This window comes from Ips typographus, linkage group LG1 (assembly GCF_016097725.1).
Source record: "Ips typographus isolate SLU linkage group LG1, UJ_Ityp_2.0, whole genome shotgun sequence".
NCBI classification, from domain to species: Eukaryota; Metazoa; Arthropoda; class Insecta; order Coleoptera; family Curculionidae; genus Ips; species Ips typographus.
In genome coordinates this window covers 6,773,304-6,796,561 of record NC_138422.1, presented here as the reverse complement: position 1 = coordinate 6,796,561, position 23,258 = coordinate 6,773,304, and the positions used below count along the sequence as shown (strand labels likewise).

The following is a 23,258-nucleotide window of genomic DNA, read 5'->3' as shown; positions in this document are numbered from 1 at the left end:
CTGGTCACCATTACCTGTCTTTGTTTACTCTCCAATGTCCGCACCTCTTCCCTCATTATCACAAGCCTTGCATTTCCAGTCTGCAGTTCTATTTTCAGATGATCTATCCGAGCTTGTTGTTTCAGTAATACTGGAGATACTAGAAAAAAATTAATTACATTAATATTGAATTTATGCGTTGAAGTTGTATATGAAAGTTTTTGTCTTCAACCTAGTCACTGGTTATTTATCATCAATTCAACAAAATACAAAAGAAATGAAGTTAACTGGATAAAAGGTCAAGAAACTAAAAGTGCTATATTAAAGTGGGTTCCAATGAAGTAAAAAGGAAAATACAGGTATGAGGAGGTTTAGTCTAACGCCTTCCTTTGACCATTTAGGACAATCATGGCATTAGATCTAAAATTTAAGAAAACAATACTTGATAAAAGCTATTCAATAAATTTGGAGTTTGCTAGTGTAAATAAGTAGCTAATTTTCCCCACAATTTCGTTACTAGATTACGTATACATAATTAAAAAAATCCCAACTTTCAATGATTTGTAGAGATTAGGTTCATAGAAGTAAACTGGATATTCGATTTAATCAACAAATAAATCTAACGCGTACTAAATTGACGATAAAAATATCTGAATCAATATTATTGCTCCGAACGAGACACCTTAATCATGTAGACTTTCACACAAGTGGATAAATTAATAATTCATTAAGATGACAATCAAAAATAATGAAATAATGGCGGTGTGATAAAGTGAAATGGCCTGGAGCCAACGTTTGTTAAAAATAATGGAAATTAATTAACTGCAAACCAAAAACAGGCAGTAGAAAAACCGTTGAGGGAAAAATCTTAAAACAAGATAAAGGATGAATAAAACATGATTTCCGTCTTTGTGCAAATAAACTTAAGTATGTTACAAAAATCCCTATCTATTTATTATCATGAGAAAGTTAGTTTGGCCTCGAATACTGAGTTTTTTTTAAATTTGACAAAATACTTGTCGCCAATAATCGATACATGGGTTTTTAGGTGGATATGTGTGTGGGTTGAAGATAGAGCTGCCACCAGCTGTAACTCATAGTCAATTATCAGAAAACGAGATCCGGTTTGGTCGTTTCAGCTGTCTTAGTATATACAGAAAAGCTGAGATGTTGGCGTACATATATCAAAGCAATTCGTATTAGAGTGAATTATGGTTACTGTTGTATGCTAATAATAAAAATCACAAAAAATACACGCAAAAAGATATAAAAAAAAACGGTATAGGAGTGGTATTTCGATTTAGGTTTCAATTGTAATAAATTAATCCACTACCAACTGCAATTTTCTCCAAAAGTGGATTAAGTATTCTTAAGTTTAGTTTGAAATGTTCCTTAAGGGTTTTTTTCCAAAATAAGCGTTGTTTAACCTTTTTATTATCATTATTATTTTTTATGCTTGGGTTGATCTTGAAACGTAACATGGGTCTGTCTTGACTGTCTTACGTAAACTCCTGATGATGGATGATCAAAAACAAACAAAACAAAAATGCTAATGCTGCAAAGTGACCCCACCACTTCAATAACCCATTTCTCGTTATTTGCAGAGTTATGTTTATTGTTTTAACAAAACTCGAATAAAAAAGTTTTCGGAAATATCATGCTCTACTTAGTACTACACTTTAAATCACCCATAACTAAGTTAATTGTAGAGTTAGGGAAGAAGGAAAGTAGGAAATTCAATGCTGTACAGGAATGCTAGGTTAGTAAGGTTTTTGCCCAAAAAAGGAAGTTACAGACAGAAAACTGCAAAATCACAAACTTGCTAAGTGTTAATTAAGATAAGTTATAGGCAATTTTATGCTCTACAAAAATATTATTTCTGCTGAAAACGTCAAATAAGTGTCCAGTCCGCCTGTCCATCTTTTTGTCCATCTTTTAACTCTGGCTTTCAGGCTGACAATTGACATTTTCGGCGACTGCTATGCGTCAAAACTGGAATGTAAACATGGAAACGTTCCAATAACTGATTTATATCTGTGAAATTTAGTAACTACAATGACATCATATCCACTTTTTTCTCACAATGTAGGTACTATTATTGTAAAAAACAATTTTTTGTTTTTCTAACACTTTTCATTTAAAATGCATTGATAAGGAGTAATCCGTAGCATAATCTATCTATTTACCCGAGTAAGTTTCCGACAACACCGATTAACGACACTTTTTCAAAGTAGTACTAGACTGACATGGTTCTCGAAACAGACTGGTCTCTTGTGCCATATCTTGTTTTTTTGTAAGGCTTTCGATTTGGTAAATGATGATATACTCTTGATCAAGCCGGGGTTCCAGTTCCAGCTCCATCTGCTTGTAGATGGCTTTCAAGCTATCTGCGCAACCGCATCCAGTTTGTGGAGTAAGGTCGGGTGTGATGATGGTGAATCGAGGTGTGCCCCAGGACAGTCTTCCTCGGACCCTTACTGTTTAGCATTTATACATCTGACTTGCCTGAGACGGTGCGCTACCCTACGCCGCATATTTACGCGGATGATACCCAGCTCGTGGTGTCTTTTTTACCTGAACACATATGCAGAACACCACTAAGAGCAAATATATATTGTTCAACACAAAAGCACTAATTCCAGTTTTATAACTTTCCACTCACTTTCACGACCATCTTTCAGGCGGATTTGTTTGGAATCTTCGAGGTTGCCACAAGCAAAGAAGTTACAGAAGGACTAGAGGGAGGAATCGAGATCTACTCCGACAGACAGGCTGTTGAACAGGAACTTTGCAGTGCCAAGATGGGCAACAGACTTATTCCGGAATGCTAGGATGCCCTGAACAAAGTGGCAGAGCAAAAGCAGGTAAACCTAGTGTAGATTCCGGCACATATAGGGTTTGGCCTGGCTCGGGTCTTCTGAGAGAACAATAACTGTCGAACCTCACATAGGATTAAGCAACAGACAGGTAGCAAACGTACTAAGTGACTGGGCGCTCAAAGGTACCACAGAGGGGTGGAGAAAGGCGGAAGAGTGCAGACCACCAAGGAATTGATTGGAATCCCAAGCGACGCCAAGGCAACTTGTTCAGGGAGTCGCTGGGCCTTAAAAACCGTGGTTGTAATTCTGGCAGGCCACTGTAGCCTAAAAAGACATTTGCATCTACTAGGAATTGGTGATAGCCCTGTTTGTTCACAATTTGGAACGGCGGAAGAAACATCATATCACCTATTAGGAGTCTGCCATCGCTGGTCGTCTATCAGGAGACGCTTTTTTGGGGCCTCAAAACTCTCCTGCAGGGAACTGTCCTCCTTGGAATGGGGACGGATCCTTGCCTTCGTCAGGGAGTCAGGACGTCTGGGTGGCGTAAGTTAGAGGTGATAAGGTGGGGAGGGTTTAAGGGGAAACGACGAAAAGGGCCTTAAGGCATACCTTTGGGAGTCCCCCCGCATTATTACTACTACTACTCCTAAAGACTCACATGGACTCCAAGCCCGATGTTTCTCCAAAAAACGGATCGATGCGGGATCTGATACGTGTCATACATGCTTCCGGATATATTTCAATTTATGCCTCCCACTCGTACAATTCTGCATTTTTTGTTCGTTCAGTTCTTGATTCAAACAGTAAACGCCATGGGCCATGGACCTTTACGCATAATGTTCAGGAATTTTAGTAAGAATAGATTGTCACGTTGGATGAAATTCGGATACAAAATTGGTGTCTGGTGGGAGTTGCTACGCACGCTTGACGGAAAAGTTTATTGATCAGATTCCCATTTCAGACAGCCTGTAAGATGCTGACTAGCAATAACACAATATCTTTCAGTTAATAACCCCTTTCTTCAAGTGACTCGACTGATACAATTTTGTTTACAGCAAAAGACAATTAATAATCCACAATGAGAATATTTGTAAGTAATCGTGTAAGCTCTCGGACTAATTGGACGTTCACAGGTATCCGTTTTGTAGCGGATCAGGTGTTTGCGGATCCGCCCGCGGTCGCCCAAAATAGAAGACGCGAACCGCCCACACGAAACGCGTGCCCGTTATTTTCGTTTCGACAAGGCTGAGGCTCGATTAAATGCATTTTACAGTCTTAATCGACCGCGATGGACTTTGACTCTAACTCTATTATAGAACGGTGGTCTTATGATAATCGGATTTGCGACCTTGCATACGTCAATGAAAGTTAATGGATCTTACCGAATATCGTGGAACCAAACTCTGTCGCAAATATAGCATTGAATGTATGGTATTTCGGATTCAGTTGGAGATACACCAACTTTTATTAATGTTACGCGCGTCGTATTTGTTGGGTCGATAAAAATTATACGGTGTTCTAACATTCGTAAAGTTTAATGCAAAATAACGCGTTGCGTTTAAAGTTATGATGTTTTCTGAAAGTACATTTCACACGAACTGCACGAGTCTTGGCTCTATTTCGCACTTGTTTTAATAGCCAATAATTTTATTAATGATTATGGTGACTGTTACCGCAATTCGGCCGTTAAGCTATGAGGTCTTAAAATGTTGACACTCTTGACAGATGGAAAATTGGAGATACAACAGAGAAAGTTTTGTATCAAATTTTTCATTTGGTTAACTTGATTACGTTGTTTAATATAGCTACACCCATATCAAGGATGTTTTAGTGCCAATCAGAAATTCCATTTTTATTATAATTTACAGCCTATACTCGGTTAATCCGGTAATCCGTGTTGCTTTTATCTACCCTAGTCTTTTTTTGAGCTTTATACCATGAGCACACAGTATTCTTCAGGAAACTTGACAAGCTTGCGGGAGAAAGTTACCATACAAAGCTTCTACTAGAATATCAATCCATAATCACTTAAAATAAAAAAATATACGTGATAAATACATGAGTGTGCTAGCAAACAAATTTATTCAGAGACTGAAACAGCTAAAAGTTTAACCTTTTTATATGATAATCCACTAAAATTTAATTATTTGTATAGACCATTCCACAATTACTATTTCTGAAATTACACATCATTAAGATTCTATACAAGAACTGAACAAAGGAAGTGCAAATCAATACGGGCATACGACAAGAGTTCAACATCATTATGGATCAAATCATTGAAAATGTTTAAAAAAGTGAACGCTAGATAAAGGATGGACACCATTAAAGTATTATGTTATGCAGATGACTCCTCATGGCAGAGAACGGCACGACCTACAACGCCTGTTATACAAGTAACAGGACAGAAATTTAACATCAGCATCGTGACTAAAGTTTCTTTTAATCCCTTAGCGAATTGTACAAACCCTTCGCTACGGGATTAAAAACGTCACTTAGGTCCCTAGGTTTATAATATACTATTAAATTCCTCACTCACACAAAAATCAGTATCAAAACAAATTTACAAATCCATCTGTATATCACTACTAGATTATGGAATATACTGAGGAAAAATTCAACTGGAAAAACCAAACAACGCATACAGGTATGATATTTTGAAATTCATAATATACAAAATTTGATTCAGTTAGGTTAGGTTTGGTTGGTGGAACAAATGAGCTAGACAAAGATGGTGACAAGTTTCGTAAGTGACGTGTGGCAGTCTGCTAAAACGAATGTGATGTCATACGAAAGTTGGTCACATTGGACCACTTTATCAAAAAAAAACTGATTGATTTCATATCTGTCCAGTTACGGCACATCCGCTTCTGCAGACTGCCATCCTAACTCTCCGCTAAGTATTTTGTCCACACTTACCACATAACCAGTTATAGTGGGAACAAAACTTAATTTACGCACTTGTTAGAAAATACACTATTAAATCACTTTAAAACATACATAACAAATGGTCTATGCAGTTTTGAGGCGTTTCCTCGGTTCCTGTATCGTTTTTTGACCTCTGCCTTGACGTCAGACTTTTAACGACCAAATTACCCCAAACAAGAATTATACGGTGTACTTACAGTTTGCTGAAGTGTTCATTGTAAGAATAAAGCACAAAACATTGAAACCAAACTGCAGTATTGTATTGTTAATAAACAATCGCTATTACAATGTAATTGATGTGGAAGCCGCTAACATACTGGCAGCATGTTGTCTGATAAGCTGCAACTTAGGAGCAGACCGCCGTAATCTTATCTTTTTCCTGAGAATTACAAAATTGCGATATCCACTATTCACATTTGCACTAAACGATAGAATTACCTACACTATATAAATCATCATATATATCATAAATATAAAATTATTATTCAATTTAATCTATAAAGAACAAAAATACATACCAGGTGTCCAAGAGCACCCTGGACATAGGAGATTAACATGGGAAAACGGTTTTGATTTTTTTGCGCCTGTACGGTTGATTTGATTGAAAAATCGTAATAATGAAAGTTGTAGTACCTATCACGGACTAGTTTTCTGGATTTTTTTCAGATCTCTAACTTGAACCCTTTCGTCGTAAAACACGAACAAAAATTAGAAAATTTAAACTTTTGGCCTGCACTGTATAGGCGGTTGTCGGGCAACGGATAAACAGATCATTGTTGCTGGTACGGTTGCTCGACAACCGCTTATACAGTGCAGGTAAAAAGTTAAAATTTTCGCATTTTTGTTCGTGTTTTACGACGAAAGGGTTCAAGTTAGAGATCTGAAAAAAATCCAGAAAACTAGTCCGTGATAGGTACTACAACTTTCATTATTAAGATTTTTTAATCAAATCAACCGTACAGGCGCAAAAAAAATCAAAACCGTTTTCCCATGTTAATCTCCTATGTCCAGGGTGCTCTTGGACACCTGGTATATGTTTGTTGAGACGAGTTAAAACTTGAATTTCTTTGTTTCAATGGTTTTGGTATTTGTGTATAATATAGATTAGTGTAAACTGATATAAAGTTGGAAAACGAGCTTTATCATCGATTGCTTTCCGCATTTACTTTGGACAATCTTTTACAATGGTTGAATAAATTTCTTTGTAAACAGGTTGGTTTTTAAAACTAAAGTATTTGAATGTTGTTTGTAAAGCTTTATTACAGCCAACTTTTTTTCGATAAGCAATAAATAACTAATCGTTTATTTTAGTAATAATTTGAAATTTGATTACTTCAGTAAGATATGAACATTCACGTGATGTTCGCTACTTGAGAGTATTAAATCATTATCAAAAGGTGGCAAAATCGAAAAAGTTATTAAAAAAAGAAGCTGGAAATGAATCCTACCTTTATCTATCAATCTTAAACTGTCACCAAACATTCAATCTATAAAAGTAATTATCTTAATGTTTTTAGGCTAAGATAGTACCGTAGAAGTAGTACTACTTCTTTTTTATTATCACTTCTACTTCTAGTACTTTAAATACTTATTTAGTACCTCCCTACGAAACTATCTTTAAAATGTAATGTTATAAACAAAAATAAAATTATTTAATTTTTATAATTTTCAAAATCAAAAATTTTGTCTTACCTGGTACATTTTTCTGATTAGAACTTGAGACAGTGGATTAAGTTTATAAACTTTATTTCAACTAATTTCTGAAATGTTTAAGTACGTGACATTATGTGATAACTTCATTCACCTTTATTAACTATAAAAAGGTTTGTTGACGATACGGGAATTTTGCCTAACTGATGCCAAAAACGATTGTTTTGGGCAAGAAACGAGTTTTATTTTCTTGGTTAGATGCCAGAATGTGGAGCAAAATTTAATGCAGGTAAAAAAGATTTTTAACACTTTCCAATCCGTATTATTGCTACTTCTGAAAATCTTTAAATACTTGTATTATTTTGCTATTTTGGTTTTGAATTAACTGTTTAATAATAGTGATTTCTGTATAAAGGGCGGAAAGAAGAAGTTTACGCCTGCGGATGGAATAGTTTAGTTTATTTTGTAATTGCTTTACCACACATTAGTTAACTTTACACATACAATTAGGCACTGCTGTAGTTTTGCGATCTACTTTATAGGACCCCCCCTTTATAGGAAACGTATTAATTTTACTAAACTGTAGATTTTTTAAGAAAAACTTTGTAATGTATTTGCAGCATTTAACAGGAAGTTTACATTGCTTATCAACAGCTACTTGCAATGACGGTTGTAAGTAAAAATACCATTTTTCTGTAAATTATTATTTATAATCGATTTCGCAATAATCAATTTTTTTAACTGAAATACATATAGGTACATTTGTAGTGTAAATAACCTACTAGCTAGTGAGTCATTTGTATGGGAAGTTGTGGTTAACCTTGCGGAACAGTTAATAATATTCAGTTTTCACGAGCTTAATCATACCGTTCGTTGCTTGAATGGTAATTAAACAAATTTACGACCACCACCATTACGGGACTTTTACACTGTAATTACGAATCAAAAACTTTTAACTCATAAAATCGAATACTTAAAATTTTGGCTGTAGTCTAGCCAGTCAAAATTCCTGTTTGCGGAAAAACATTTCCTTGAAATTTACAGTGCATTTTGGTACGACGTGCAACGGTTTACATCGCGAGGTGACTACACTCTCCGGGTATTTTAACGGTTTCGATTAGCTGTAGAGATCAATATTTAGTCCATAGTGCAAGCGATCCAATGATAGTTGCAACAAAATCAAGCTGCATTTTTCCAATTTGAAACACACGCCTAATCTATCATAACAAACTAAGTGACGTAGGTGGATTTACCTAGAATTAAGTAACACTGAGATAATAAAGCTTTCATAAAAGTGGAATTGCAAACATATATGAAAGTTTATTTAATTAGTTATAAATTCATATGAGTTTGATTTGTGTCGCATTTCTCTTAACTGGTATTTTTATATTTTTTTTATAAAACATATCATGATTAGTGACGGTAGTTAGGTGATTGGACCAGTTAGATATGGACTTTCATTTGTGGTGATATTAATATTAACTCCATGAATACTTCTGATTCTGATCTATACTATACAGGGTGTCACACGACGAAGGACATCAATAGATACACAAAAAACTACCTATAAATAAGTTTTGCAAATTTGGAAACTTGGTAAAGTCAGCATGTCCAATCCAACTAAAATATTGTTAATGTTATGTTATGACGCTTATGGTTTACCAGAAGTAGTTTTTACCTTGTTTATTTTAAATGGTAACACCCTGTATATTACTGCGTTTTTGAATACCTACTCCTATCGATTTCAAATATTTATCATGTTTCATAACATACATGAAAAATATACAGGTGGTGGAGATATTACGGAAAAACAAGTATTTGGGGTGCTGGGTGAATAAAAATCGGACTTAACTCAAGAAATCAAAAGCAGAATAGAACAGGCACGAACATCCTTCAAGAACATGCAAAAAGTGCTTATCAACAGAGATCTAAGAATTCCCTTAAGAATACGTCTATTACATTGCTATGTCTTTAGCATATTGTTCTGTGGGATGGAAGCATGAACTCTCACTGAAGCAATGTGCAAGAGAATTGAGGCTTTCGAAATATGGACTTACCGACGAATGCTGAGGATATCGTGGTTGGACAGGGTGACGAATGAAGTAGATCCACAGCGTATGAGTAAACAAAAGAGAGGTACTTAACACCATAAAGAGAAGAAAGCTGGAGTACTTTGCCCACGTAATGAAAAATCCGAAATATGAATTGCTCCACATTATTATTTAAGGAAAATAGAAGGTCGCCGAAGAACATCTTGGTTTAAGAATCTTTGCCAATGGTACGGAGTTAACACCACGACTCTCTTTAGGTTGGCTGTGGACAAAGTGAAGATCATGTAACTGATCGCCAATGTTCTGGGAGGATTCGGCACTTAAAGAAGAATAAGTAAATATTGGTTAGAAATTAACATTAGTAAAACAAGCAAATTTATGGTAATTCGTAGAGAAACTGTTTGAAGATATGGCTTAACGATCAACACCAAACCAATAGACAGAGTAGCACAGTTCACCTATCTGGGAACCATAATCCTTCAACCAAATGGCTCAACTGTTTAAATGTCATAACCTCCACATCGACATCAAAATCAGACTCCTCCGATGCTATATTTTCTTCTTCTTCATTAACCGAGGCACACAATAAAACTCAAAGCCTTTAAAATGTGGCTTTACAAGAGGATGGTGAGAGTACCAATGGTGGACAGAGTAACCAACAGGGCAGTGATGGAGAGAATACAGAAGGACATCTTCAAGGGAAGAAAGCTTGAGTACCTCGGACATATTATGAGGAACGAAAGCAAATGTCAAATTTTAAAATCCGTTGTCCAAAGGAAAGTTTTTGTTTGGCAGAAGACCACCAGGAAGTAGTAAAATATTATGTCTTAAAAACTGAAGAACATGGTATTTAAAGCAATCGTGAACAAAGTCATCATATCCAGGATGATCGTCAATATTCGAAACAAACAGACACTTAAAAAAGAAGAAGAAGCACATATAACTGCTGCTGTCTAAACGTATATACTAACTACAACAAAGACTTAGAAAGTGTATAAAATCGTAGAAGGAGTCCATGTTCTCAAAGAGACTGAAGTACGCATAAATCAAGGAAAAAACTCAAAGTCTGCAGTCTCAACAATATATTTTGACAATCATGGCATCATCAGGCCAAAAGACGAATACAGATTGGTTTCTTATATTATGGCGAAATCACCACAATGCAATGCAAGTACTGCAATTCTTTTTGTCATCATTCAAAATTTCTTGTTGATGACGCTTTCACACTTCAAAATGCACGTGACAACCGGGGTAATAGCTTTTTTTATGATATAATCATAACATATACCACACGTGGTAAATATATTCTTTAGAATATATGTTTCCAGTTGTTCCTCAAACTCATTATTGAAACACTCTACTCTACATAAATTCCTTTAAAAAATACCACTCCAACTTTTTAAGTAGTAAATTTCCATAACGAGTTTTTACATAAATTGTAACGTAGTATGTTAAATAAAATATTCCCCACTTAGTGGTTATATCTGAACCTCAAAGATTGTGCAATCTGTTGGAGCAAACTCATTTGTTGACCTTTCCAAGTTCGTAACTAGTGACTAAGCTTCAAGGCAAAGGCGAATAAGAAGCAATGGTCATTGTTGATTGATCTCGTAACTTGGCAAAACTATTTTGCGTTCAAATTAGTCTCGTAAACATTAATGTTGATTTAACGGTCAAACTACGTGGCTAACGAACTTACCTTCAGTGCTGACGGCGTTCAAATTGCACAGCGAACCCGCTCTAGTAGGAACTGTTTCTGGTAAAATTTCACCCGAATGGAAACTTCGAGGTCTGGTTCGAACTGAAGAAACACTGCCCGCATTTCCAGGACCGACAGTAATTTGCAGTCGGCTTTGCAGTCCTTTCTCTCTGTCAAAACTGCTCGTCGAGTATGTCAGACTCGAGTTTTGCGACGTGATATCTATGGGATCTTGGGGAGTTGAAGTTGGAGGTCGTAAGGTTAGGTTCACGCTAGTGAAACTACGTGGGGAGGTTACATCACTAGAAAAAGGAATTGGATTTAGCCAAGGTTGGGTTGGAGTAAGGTCTAACCGAGTAGAACATCTCGGCTTTACTGGACTTTGGACCAGTCCCATTTGGCAGTTAACATTCACAGACAGGTTTAAGCTAGGACTAGATATAGGAGCGTTGTTCACTAAAGTGTCAGTCGTTTGAGTTGGTGTTGAAACAGTTTCCTTTTTAGGGATTGCTCCTGTTGTAGGAGACTCTTTTCGCGTCACGGGCTTTGATGGAAATCGTTTTGAGCTTAAAGGTGACCGTGGTGGCTTATCGGCCAAAACTGGTGAGTTTAACAGTTTATGCACATCGCGACACTTTTCCGACGGTTGCAATCGTCGTTCACTTGGATCACAATTTTTAGTTATGTCAAGAGTATTTGGTCTTTTAGCTACACTCTTAGGGATTTCACTTTTTGTTGTACTTGTTGGAGATGATTGAAGTTTGGCGGTACTGGTTAAAGCAACGTCACTGGACACATCCAGGTTCATATCGCCAGAGTTGCCTCGACTGCTCTCAGAATGGGAGGGCACTGATGTCTTACTCGGTTCAATAAAGGGTTCTTTTGTCGCTGTTACTGGGGTTGGGATAAAGGGGGGCGTTTCACACTGCAAATAAACACAACACTGTTATTTTGTAGTTTAATTGATAGTAAAAACATACCTGGATAGAGGGGCGTCCCATCTGATACTGTTCTTTGGCAGCCGCAGCTAGAACCTGCTCGTGGAGGTTCCCCCTGGAATCGGGGGTAACATGCGACGCGATGCAGGCAGTAATAATGTGATCAGGTATAGTAGGAAACTGTGCTTTCAGTTCATGGAAGATTTGCATGACCCGGACATTCGATGATTTTCGTCTGCGTCCGGCGTACATGGCCGGCCATTATGACATTTCTGAAATAAACAAGAATTTTATTTTAAGAGAAAAGAATCATTTTTAGTTAGAGATTTTAGGTTTGGATCGAAACTTGAAATCAAACTTTACTGTTTAGCCGTCGTTTCGCATCCTTAGGGCTGTTTTTTTTTATTTCATGTTTGATTGATTCCTTGTTTAGAGTCTCTTAAACTAAACACATTTAGTGACATACACGGTTTTTTTTAACACACTATAAAATAAAACAACGTTCTAACTTATTCTTCTAAACATGCAGTTTAAAAAAAACATAAAACTAGTAGTAAAGATCCAGTTTCAGGTCCATATTATGTAAAACGAAGAAGCAGATTAACGAAAACAATCACAATTAAAATCGATTTTGCGAACATTTCTTATTACTATTCTCATCTTACTCGTTAAGTTCTTATTACCATCTTTTATATTACTTTCTCCAAAGTGTTTGGAAATGTACTTGTATATGATGTATGTAAACTTTAACCAAAGTTTTTTTGTATTTTTATGTTATTGGAATCAAGTTAGGGTCGGAATATCCATACTTCCAAAAATCACTCAATAAGAGCAAAAAGGAAGAACATCTACATATAAAAAATACCTTCAATTAAAAAAAAAACTGGACAAAATTGTTCCCGGTTTGAGATTATGTAGTAAAAAATATTGAAATTTGATCTTCAAAGATTGTAAGAAAATATGAACAGAAAAGCTTTGACTAGTCTGATGTAAGCAAGATATTGGTTACAGGATGTAGTGTACTGCTGTCTAATTTCGCATTATTGCTTATTTATGTGTTATTTACGCACATGCTACATGGACTGCAGTATAAGGAACCAGCAATTAGAAAATTATTATAGAGAATGTCCTGTAGCCTGTGTGTAAATACGACCCTGTCGGTTAGTCTTCTTTTGCAAATCATATTCATCATCATATAAAATCTCAAACATCAAGAGAATTTTAATATGCTACTAAATAACCAAATTCAACGAAAATGAGAAAGAAAATTATTGAGTGAAACTAAAGATGAGAAAAACTAACTACACAACACAAATAATGCAAAAGGCATATGACGTTATAGAAAAGAGGCATAAGAAATTGGACTTCTTCTGTCCAGCATTGCCATATAGTAAAAATACTAAAATCATAAAGGCAACGATGAATTAATATCATAATTAATAACTTTTAACTACTAGTCCAAGTGCAAAACACAATACGTTATTCGGCTATTCTGCTTTTAGTAAGTTAATTGAGATTTCATTGTTTAACACAATCACAGTAAGAAATTATTTATCTTATCACATTTTCAATAAAACTGCTTGCTGTAGTACGTGTTTTATGGCTCATTGGCAGTAAAAATCCGTTATTTTCCACTTTTTTATCATAATTCCTATTGCCGCATAAAATGTTTGCAATATAATTGTTGCTAAGCATTTTTCTGTTAGAGGCAAGATTAACCCAATCGTTCAACAATGCACTAAATCCTTATTTCCTATCCTGCTGATTTTGATTATAACTTGGCTCCTTGTGTACATGTGTTTAAAAAGATGAAATAAATATTTAATCTGGTAATTTGGCAGAGAACAATCAGCACCAATTTAGTGGTAATGAAAGCTACGTTTTCAGACCGAACATTCCACATAAATTGAATGGCACTTTATGAAATGCCAATAAAACAATAATACTTTATGCTACAATGTATTTGGTTTGTTATTGAGTACAGGAAACAATGTTAGTGTTTATGTTCGACATGAATGATTGTTTACCAAACATTTTCGAGTTTTTAATGTAATTTTTATTTACGTATCTATTTCCGAAAATCAAATGTCCGCTGCCAATTTTTGTCCGGTGATTTTGACATCTGAAATCCTACCATAACTTACACAACGAAAATAAAATACAGTGTTGTGACTTCGGTTTATTTTCGGTGCCGCAATATTTTGAAACACTCGCCTATAGCTTGTTGTGGAAGGTGAGTTGATTTAATATACTATTTATCGATATTCTCTAGTGCAAAACGTTTTAAAATAATGAGGAAAAACAAATCACATAATTAAAGTCTATTGAGTTACTTTCACAGGTTATTATAGTTGCAGTTATGGTTTCAAAATAATCCATGAGTTACAGATAAGCTATTTATTTATCTAGCGCTTGCTAATTGCATTTTATATTTCTAAGAATTTTCTCGTTGTCGCACTTTGCCAAAGTGCAGATTAAACAGTGATCCTTGGCCTATATTGGCACATTCTCATGACTCAAAGCATGCGATTATTGCGTTTTGGGTCTTCTTTATTTCATTTCGTCTTTATGTACTCTTTTAGACGGTTATCATCTGTTCAATCGAACTAAAAGTAAATTAAAAAGATCCTTGAACAAAAAGCTTTTTTCTATCGCGTTTTATTATATTTTGATATGTTTCAGGATGCCAATTTTGATTGAGTTTCAATGGCAAAGCTTTGGACTATTTATAAGCTTTTACTTTACGATAAAAAATTACTACCCACATTCCAAAACTCGTTGGGCACACATATCTTTTTCAAACAACTATCACCTGTTATAATTTTAAATGTCATAATGTTTTTTGAATACAAATTTTTTTTATGGGTTTTTTAGGTACCTCTGCAGTGCAAAAACTCACTTCCAATGTCAGGACAAAAGTCGAAATGTCTAATTTAAAGGCTGCCACAAAATGTCGGAAAATGTATGTAAACAATGACTTTGTGATCTTAATTTGACAAAATCCGCCACTATTTTACTTGAAATGTTAGTAGACTGAACGTCTTAGAGATTTTCCTGGATGGAAAACGGACTTGTTACTGTTTAGTAAAAACAGTGACGTAAACGTCAGTCATTCAAGTACAAAAAGGTGAAATTTGTAGGTCAATAATTAAGCTAAAACTTGGTAAAAAATGCAACTTTATAATTATAAAAATTAGCGAGTTACAAGTCATTAAAGTACCAGTAACATTTTTCTTTTAATTTTTGTGTCGTTTTGGTGTGACCATGACATTACGTGGTCACGTGACTGTTTTCCAACAAGTTGTAAAAAAACCGTTTGTAGATCAATAATTAAGCTACAAATTGGTGGAAAATAACAACTTGGTTGTGATAAACATAACCGAGTTACAAGTCATTTAACTACAAATCACAATTTTGATTTTAGTGTCGTTTTGGTTTGATATTAAAACTACGTGGTCACCTGACTGCTTTTCAACGAGTTGTAAAAGCCCATTTGTAGACAAATATTTAAGCTACAAATTGGTAACGAAAAACAATTTTGTAATTATAAAAATATTCGAGTTACAAGTCAGTAAAGTACAAGTAACATTTTTTATTTAATATTTTAGTGTCGTTTTGGCTTTACAGTGAAACTACACGTGGTCACGTGACTATTTTCCAACGAGTTGTAAAAAAGCCCATTTGTAGACAAATAATTAAGCTACAAATTGGTAAAAAAAGCAACTTTGTGATTATCAAAATATTCGAGTTACATGTCATTAAACTATAAGTAACATGTTTTATTTAATTTTAGTGTCGTTTTAGTTTGACAGTGAAATTACATGGTTAAGTGACTATTTTCCTACGTTGTAAATAACCCATTTGTAGATCACTAATTAAGCTGCAAAACAAAACACATTTTGTAACTATAAAAATGTTCTAGTTACAAATCTTAAAGTACAAGTAACTTTTAAGTTTAATTTTAGTATCATTTTAGTTTGATAGTGACTTTTTCGACAAGTTGTAAAACACCCATTTCTAGGTCAATAATAAAGCAACAACTTGGTAAGAAAAAACCAACAACTACAAAAGTATTGAGCGACAAATCATTAAAGTACAACAATGTTTTGATTCAATTTTAGGGTTGTGTGACACTGAAATTACGTACGTGACTCTTTTCCAACAAGTTGTAAAAATACCCATTTGTAGACCAATAATTAAGTTACAAATTGGTAAAAAAATCAACTCAACTCAATCAAGAAGGAATTCTGATGGAGTTTAAAGTTCAAGTTCTGTAACCCAAAATGTGATGCAAAATTGCAAACTCAGAATGATACACAAAACTGTGATTTTTAAATGTTACAAAGCGTAACAGTAAATTATTGTTCTTATTGCTACTGTGACGTAATTCACAAAAACCAAATTTTCTTGGAAAGACCGTGATCTCCCACGATTTTTCAAATATTAACGAAGCAATTGGCGCATTTTCAACCTTTTTTAAGATTTTAAAGATACATTTTTTGGACACCTTGTATACCCCCTGAATATCTTGGAATTTACACACATAATGTTATAAGACAAAGATTTTTTGACTAGACGGTAGGTACTTACAGTTATTGCTTTTTGGTCTGCAAACGCCAATTTTAACATAAAACGTTCAATATCTCAGAAACGGTTTGGATTAGGTATATTCCATTATACATAAAATATATCTGTAACTAAACGTAGAATCCGAAAATACGATAATATATAGGGTAGACTATTTAATACACGAAGGATTCGGTATAACTTTTGGGTTGCCAAATTCAATCAAATTTTTCGTATTTGTACTTTTTCCATCGATACAGTTTCCGGAAGACCGCTCTGTATATAGCTTTTTTTTATTATTTCGCTTTTTTTTCACAAACATACAACAAATATGTTGAAGTAAGTGTAACTGAAGATCAGCTGAAATTCAAAACGAGAGAGTCAGTTTAAATTTAAAACGATGAGCGCCCTCTATGTTTAAATATGCCGGTAACGCAACTAATTTTAGTTTTTTTATCTGTCATCGGTCAATGGGTAAGATTGGTTTTTGAGTAAAGTATACAACATCTGAAAGTTCAGAGTGTGGTTCAAGATACGTGTATGTTTACACAAGAAATTCAGCACATTGGCCTTGACCGTAATTAAAATTTCAAGTTTATTACGACAGGATTTTGAGAAAACGAGAACTTTTCACTGGATTATGCCATCTTAATCACTGTTTTAAAAAGATTTTATGTTTAGTTTACTTGATTATAATTATTGGAGAACTATTTTTGATTCTTAGTCGAAAATCCTTCAAAACTAATTCGACTATAAGAAATACATGATCGATTAAATAGGGACAAAACTATGCATTTGTGTGGGCAATAATATGCCGGACTAAAAATTTTGAAAATTTAAATAGTCTTAAAGATCTCCTACAGACAGCAAAATTTTCAAAAATCGTATTTAGTTTTTTTCTTTATTGTATGCCCTCATGCGAGAGCATTATTTTTTATAATGCCCTCTGACCATTTTCCTGTAATTTTAATAGCTAATCCTAACCATCTTGTAACTTTAAATTTAGTAATAATATTTTCTAAAAAATAAGTCTTACAAAAGGTCAACTGAACACTGTTTAGTCAGTTCAACCAGAAGGTTTTATCATTTTAAGAAGTTGGAACACTATACAGACCATTATTAATGGTTACTAAATATTTCAGTTGTGACAGTTAAACAAAAACGTAATTCATTAACTTTATCCATTTTGTGTAGAAAACAAATTTCAACAAGAATGTTGACTGTCATAGGAGCAGTATCTAGACATCTTTCTTGAACACTTTCAATACATCAAAAAGCTTCAACACTATCCTAACCAGTTTTAGATTTATTAGAATATACGGTACTTCTAGTTACCAAATAGATACACTATACACATTTTTATTCGTCCCCAATTACTCTTTGAATATATATTTTCTTAAAAAAGCGTTTCTGGATACTTATTGCGTTTTTTCGATTTGATTGAACACTATTTAGACATCTCCGGCAGTTTTCGAATTTCAAGAAGTTCGAACACTATTGTATAGAAGAAAGAAGAAAAAAAATTTGAAGAAACTAATGGAAAACCTGCTTATCTTGAGGGGAATTTGCAGAACATTTCATTCTCTACAAGATAGTCATTTGGTGTATTAGACCTCCACAAGGAGATTTTTACAGAAAACACAAAACACTAAATTTTATGAAAAGTATAATCTGTTCCATAAAAACACAAAATTTTCTAACTGTTTAATTCCTTCTTGGTGCTTGCTCAAATGTGATTATTAGAATAGTCTTCTACAAACTTGTAGGTATAATTAGGTTAGGATAGGTGCCTTGTCATCAAATATTGCAAATTTAAGTTCTTCATCCGGATCGAAAAAAATGTTTTGCTTTTAATAGTATAGTCTATTTCACCTATTTTGCAGTTATACTTCTTGATAAAATATTGTGTCTTATTGCTCAAGCCCACTAAAACTATTTTCTTCGACCATTTAATATTATACTTATTACTCACTAGTTTTGAATAGATAATAACACCAATTATCTATCCCGTGAGTAATGGGTCATTAATGGTACCACCGAATTATAGCAAAAATCAAAGTAGAATGCATTTACGTAACAATATAATAGAATTCTGGTGGCGTCACAGCATTCTTAAATCCTTATTTTTCCAGTTACAACTTTGAATAGAAATTGGAAAAACATGACTAGTAATTTATTATGAGATGTTTAAAACCACCAAAAAATGGTCTGTTTTTCCCCATTTACTGACCTTATTTATAAAATTAACAGCATAATTAATAGTTAAAAAACAAAGTTCGGCTATTTTAAGCATAACTATTTATTCATATTGCTACTGACATTTCATTCAGTTTTGCATAAATACTAGCTAGTTATTTATTTTTGTATGTATTCATGGAAAACTATTTGGTATTTCTTACTAGTTATAAGTTCTGTTATAATTTTAAGTAGGTGTGTGGACAATGATTAATTCCTACTGAAAGTGAAAGTTTTTAGTAAACATTTTAAAGTAAGAATAAAAGCAATAGATTTGATCTTCAAATAAAGCAAATTTTGAGTTTTGCGTATTAATTATTAATTAGAGTGGTGGGAAAAAGTTGATATTTTATTTGAGTGTTTGTGATATAAAATGCCATTTTTGTATGTTATAAATTGTTTTCCAGGATAATGTTATTTTCATTCAAAATGAAGTATCAATAGTTCCTGTATCCTATCCTATATCTTATATCCTGTATTTTGAAAGGAAAGCAGCTTCTCTTAGACATATTCTAGTTTTTATTTTGGTTATAAAATTGCCTAAGTAGCCGTCTTGAAAGACAAATCTATTTTGATTCTACATCGTGTAATGTATCAAGGTATTCCAAAAGTTCCGAAAAAGGCTATCTTTTGCCACTAGGTGAAAGTTGCAATGATAAAATGTTGGTATAATAACATTAAAATTCGAATTTCTTGTTTCCTGTATTTTTCTAAAGTTTGCGGACTAGGTAGAAATAACCTCCGAAATAACATTCCAGTTTTGGACTTTACGTAAAACAAGGTAAAACGTTTTTGAAACAAAAAACGATTTTAAAAAAGTAATTTTGCAAAATCCCAAATGTCCAGATTGGGCACTAATAGGAAGTTTAATAGACGATATCACAGCTATCTGTAGAAGTAGAAGTAGTCCAGAACCTTCAATGCTCTTTAAACTGTCCAAACACCTTCCAAATGCTACTGAAATAATTTAAAAAGTTTTTAAAACACTACAGAAATTCCAAAATGCTTTTCAAGCAGTCGAAAGCCATCCAAAACAGGTTATACAGGCTTCCAAGAGCTTTTAGAACAATCTAAAGAACTTCCAAATGATCTTCAACTAGTCTAGAAGCTCTCAAAAAAATTCAAGACAGTCTAAAAGCTTTTGTATGCTTCTAAAGCAGTTTAAAAACTTCCATAAGTTTCTAAACCCGCCCATAATTTTTCAAATGCTTTAAAAGCAGTCCAGAACCTTCAATGCTTTTTAAACTCTTCAAAGACGTTCCAAATGCGCCTAAAGTAATCTTAAAAGATTTAAAAACACTACAGAATCTCCAAAATGCTTCTCAAGCAGTCGAAATCCTTCCAAAACAGCCTAGAAGCTTTGAACAAGTTTTAGAACACTCTTTAGGCTTCCAGATGATCTTCAACTAGTCTAGACACTCTCAAAAAATTTCAATGCAGTCTAAAAGCTTCCGTATGCTTCTAGAGCAGTTTAACAGCCTCCAAAAGTTTCTAGAACCGTCTACAAGGTTTCAAATGCCTTAAAAGCAGTCCAGAACCTTCAATGCTTTTTAAACTCTTCAGAAACCTTCCAAATACTCCTAAGGTAGTCTATAAAGATTTCAAAATACTACAGAAACTCCAAAATGCTTCTAAAGTAGTCGGAAGCCTTTCAAAACAGTCTAGAAGCATTCAAAAGCTTTTAGATCAGTCTACAAAATTCTTTCCTTCAGTCTAGAAGCTCTCAAAACATTCTAAAGCTTCCAACAAGTTCTAGAACCGTTTAAGAATTTCCAAATGCCTCTAAAGCAATCCAGAACCTTCAATATGCTCTTTAAACTGTCCAAAAACCTTCAAAATACTCCTCAAGTATTTAAAAAAAATTGAAAGTTTTTAAAACAGTTTAAAATCTTCCGTATGTTCCTATGCTTCTAAAGCAGTTTAAAAACTTTAATATGAATCATTTCCTAAAAATGTCAGATTTTCAAGTGCAAAATTAATGTGTTTTTAAAAAAATGTCAAAGGACTAAGATTTTGAACCTCAGTATCTCCTAAACTGTTTGTTTTAAAAAAAACTGCATTTTTTCGCCCTTTGTTTCAAACTCAAATAACTCGGTTATATTTCAAGCTACGTTAAAAATGAGTAGCTCATTCGAAAGCTCAGATTCTGACCTTTTCAACGCCGTACTCAGAATTGATCTACGTTGCTATATAACGCCGCCAGGAGGCGCCAAACTCGACCTACACAAAAAATCTAAAACTGCATTTTTACGTCCGTTGTTTAAATTAATAGTAATTCAATCCGTACTGTTAATAAACAACTAAAAAATTGAATTTATGTTTAAATATTTTATTCTTTAAAGAATTGAATTCTTAAGCCAAAATTTCTAGGCTTAAAACATTGTAATTCTTACCTTCCTTTCTTGATACGTTAGTTGTAAAGAAAATTGTACAATCTCACCAATGGTTTTTCCCCAATAATCATAATTATTCTAACTGGATATATATTTTAAAATAGATTTCGGGTTAAGTATACACTTATTCCTGAAAGTACTTGATTATTATTATAAAGCTAAAAACTGTATTGTCCAATGATGAGACGTATTTAAAAACATTTTGATTTTGAACTTAATTATTTCTTGCTACTCCCAGCCAAACGTTTCAAATTATATTGAAAAACAAACGTGCTTGTGTATTTACGTCAGCCAAGACATTTTTATCGATTTGTGTTTTATAATGTGGCGATATAAAGCTTAATTTGTTTGCAAGTTTATTTTTGTTAAAGGGGGGCGTGTTTACGGCGTCGTACTAAAATCGCCACTATATCCGTCTCATTTTTATAGTTAAATTAACAGGAAGCGTTATACATATACAAATTAAATAGTTCAAGTAGGTACAATAAAGTTTTCCTTTTGGTTACCAATATTACATAATCTAAAATATATTAAACATCGGTTGTGATTTTTTGTTTGCGGTTGGTGGCACATCTGTTCCTGTAACTAACGTATTGGAATCTAGATGTAAGCATCTCTATATTTAAGTACCTACTTTCCTGATTGTATACCTAGAAATAACAGCTATGTAATTTATAATATTTTTTATTTTGCTAATAGTGTCGGCTTATTTTTAGGGATTAGGTCAAACCGAATTGCTAAAATTCGGTTAGCAAAAGTTCAATCTATTCATGGAGTGCAAAGGAAAGGTATACATGGTGTTACAACTCGCGTGAAAGTATAAGGATCTCAATAAAGGAAAGAGTTACATAGTTGGTTAAATTAAGGGAATTTTAATTATCATATATTTTTAAAAAAATCCTGATTTATGTGGATGTTTTTGTACTTTGTCTTTTGCTCCCACGACATCGTCAAATTTGAAACTCGTAATTCGGTTATTTCTTTAGAATTCAGGTTAAAATTCGCTGAAGCTTTTAAATTGCTGGTTAGAAGTTTGATAACTAAACCACAAATTTATTTTTAACAGGATGATCGAACGTTGAAGATTTAACTTTAGCATTAAATGTTAAAGTTAAAATTAATTTTGAATTTTATGTAAAGCCAAAGTAAGTAGTAACAGCTAAATTTAAAGTCACAGTTAAAAACAGGCCAAAACTGTTACCTAACTTAACCTAATTTTAGTTCGAGAGTTAGTAATAATGGATATCGTGGAAAGTGAGACCATTGATGATCACCAAACTAAACCTGAACATATTTTCAAGTAAACAAACAGTGCATGTGACAACTATGAACAGTTTGATGTTAGAGTGGTGTAAATTAAATAAGGTATCGATTTTACAAGAAGTATTTCAGGAACAATCAAAAACATATCAAGTTCTAAGGCACTGGTCTAAATATTCTGTTCCACAACGTGAAAAGTTGAACAATGGCTAAAGTTATTCAAAGTAACGGCTTTTTTGTAAAAAACTAAGCTTTAGAGAAGAAAAAGAAAAATTAATTCTATTTTATGGTAAAAGTTGGTAAAGAATGAGCTGGTTAATGTAACTGTTGATGATATAGGTAGAGGATAAGCAGACTTTAATAATCGGTAAAATCTCGGATTGAAAAATCATTCCTCAAGAAGTTTTGTTGTCACCAGTGATTCAAATATTGGAAACTTATCTGGAATTGTACTACAAATATTATAACCTTTGACTACAAATTAATAAACGCTAGCGTTTTTGTGTACTATAAAAATGGAAAAAGTACTTCGCAGCGTGATGGAATAATAGCAAATTACTTAGGTTTTCCCAATCTGGAACTATCTTCTGACCTGCTTCTGCAACAATATTAGCTGAGAATGGAGAATTGGAGAAATAATAACAACGGTGGATCAGCTAAAATATTATCAAAAATAAACAGAAAATGTCCAATAAAATTCTAAGTTAAACTCCCTCTACAAACAGACGATAAAAACA

General features: G+C 33.6%; 1 protein-coding gene and 1 long non-coding RNA gene across 5 annotated transcripts in view; one reads left to right on the top strand and one right to left on the bottom strand.

Annotated features, from left to right (window-relative positions):
• The window catches only part of Tab2 (TAK1-associated binding protein 2), a 41,548-nt gene that overhangs the window by 5,882 nt on the left and 12,408 nt on the right, over positions 1-23,258 (bottom strand). For all 4 annotated transcript variants that reach the window (XM_081972618.1, XM_081972699.1, XM_081972466.1 and 1 more), the window contains exons 2-4: positions 12,110-12,339; positions 11,130-12,054; positions 15-139 (exon numbers count right to left, since the gene is read on the bottom strand). In XM_081972618.1, coding sequence (XP_081828744.1) covers positions 15-139; positions 11,130-12,054; positions 12,110-12,319 — 1,260 coding nt within the window. In that variant the 5' untranslated portion in view covers positions 12,320-12,339. The remainder of the gene's footprint in view (positions 1-14; positions 140-11,129; positions 12,055-12,109; positions 12,340-23,258) is intronic.
• On the top strand, positions 13,960-15,295 carry LOC145735331 (uncharacterized). The gene is made up of 2 exons (XR_014179651.1): positions 13,960-14,300; positions 14,942-15,295. It is a non-coding gene; the product is annotated as an uncharacterized LOC145735331 (long non-coding RNA).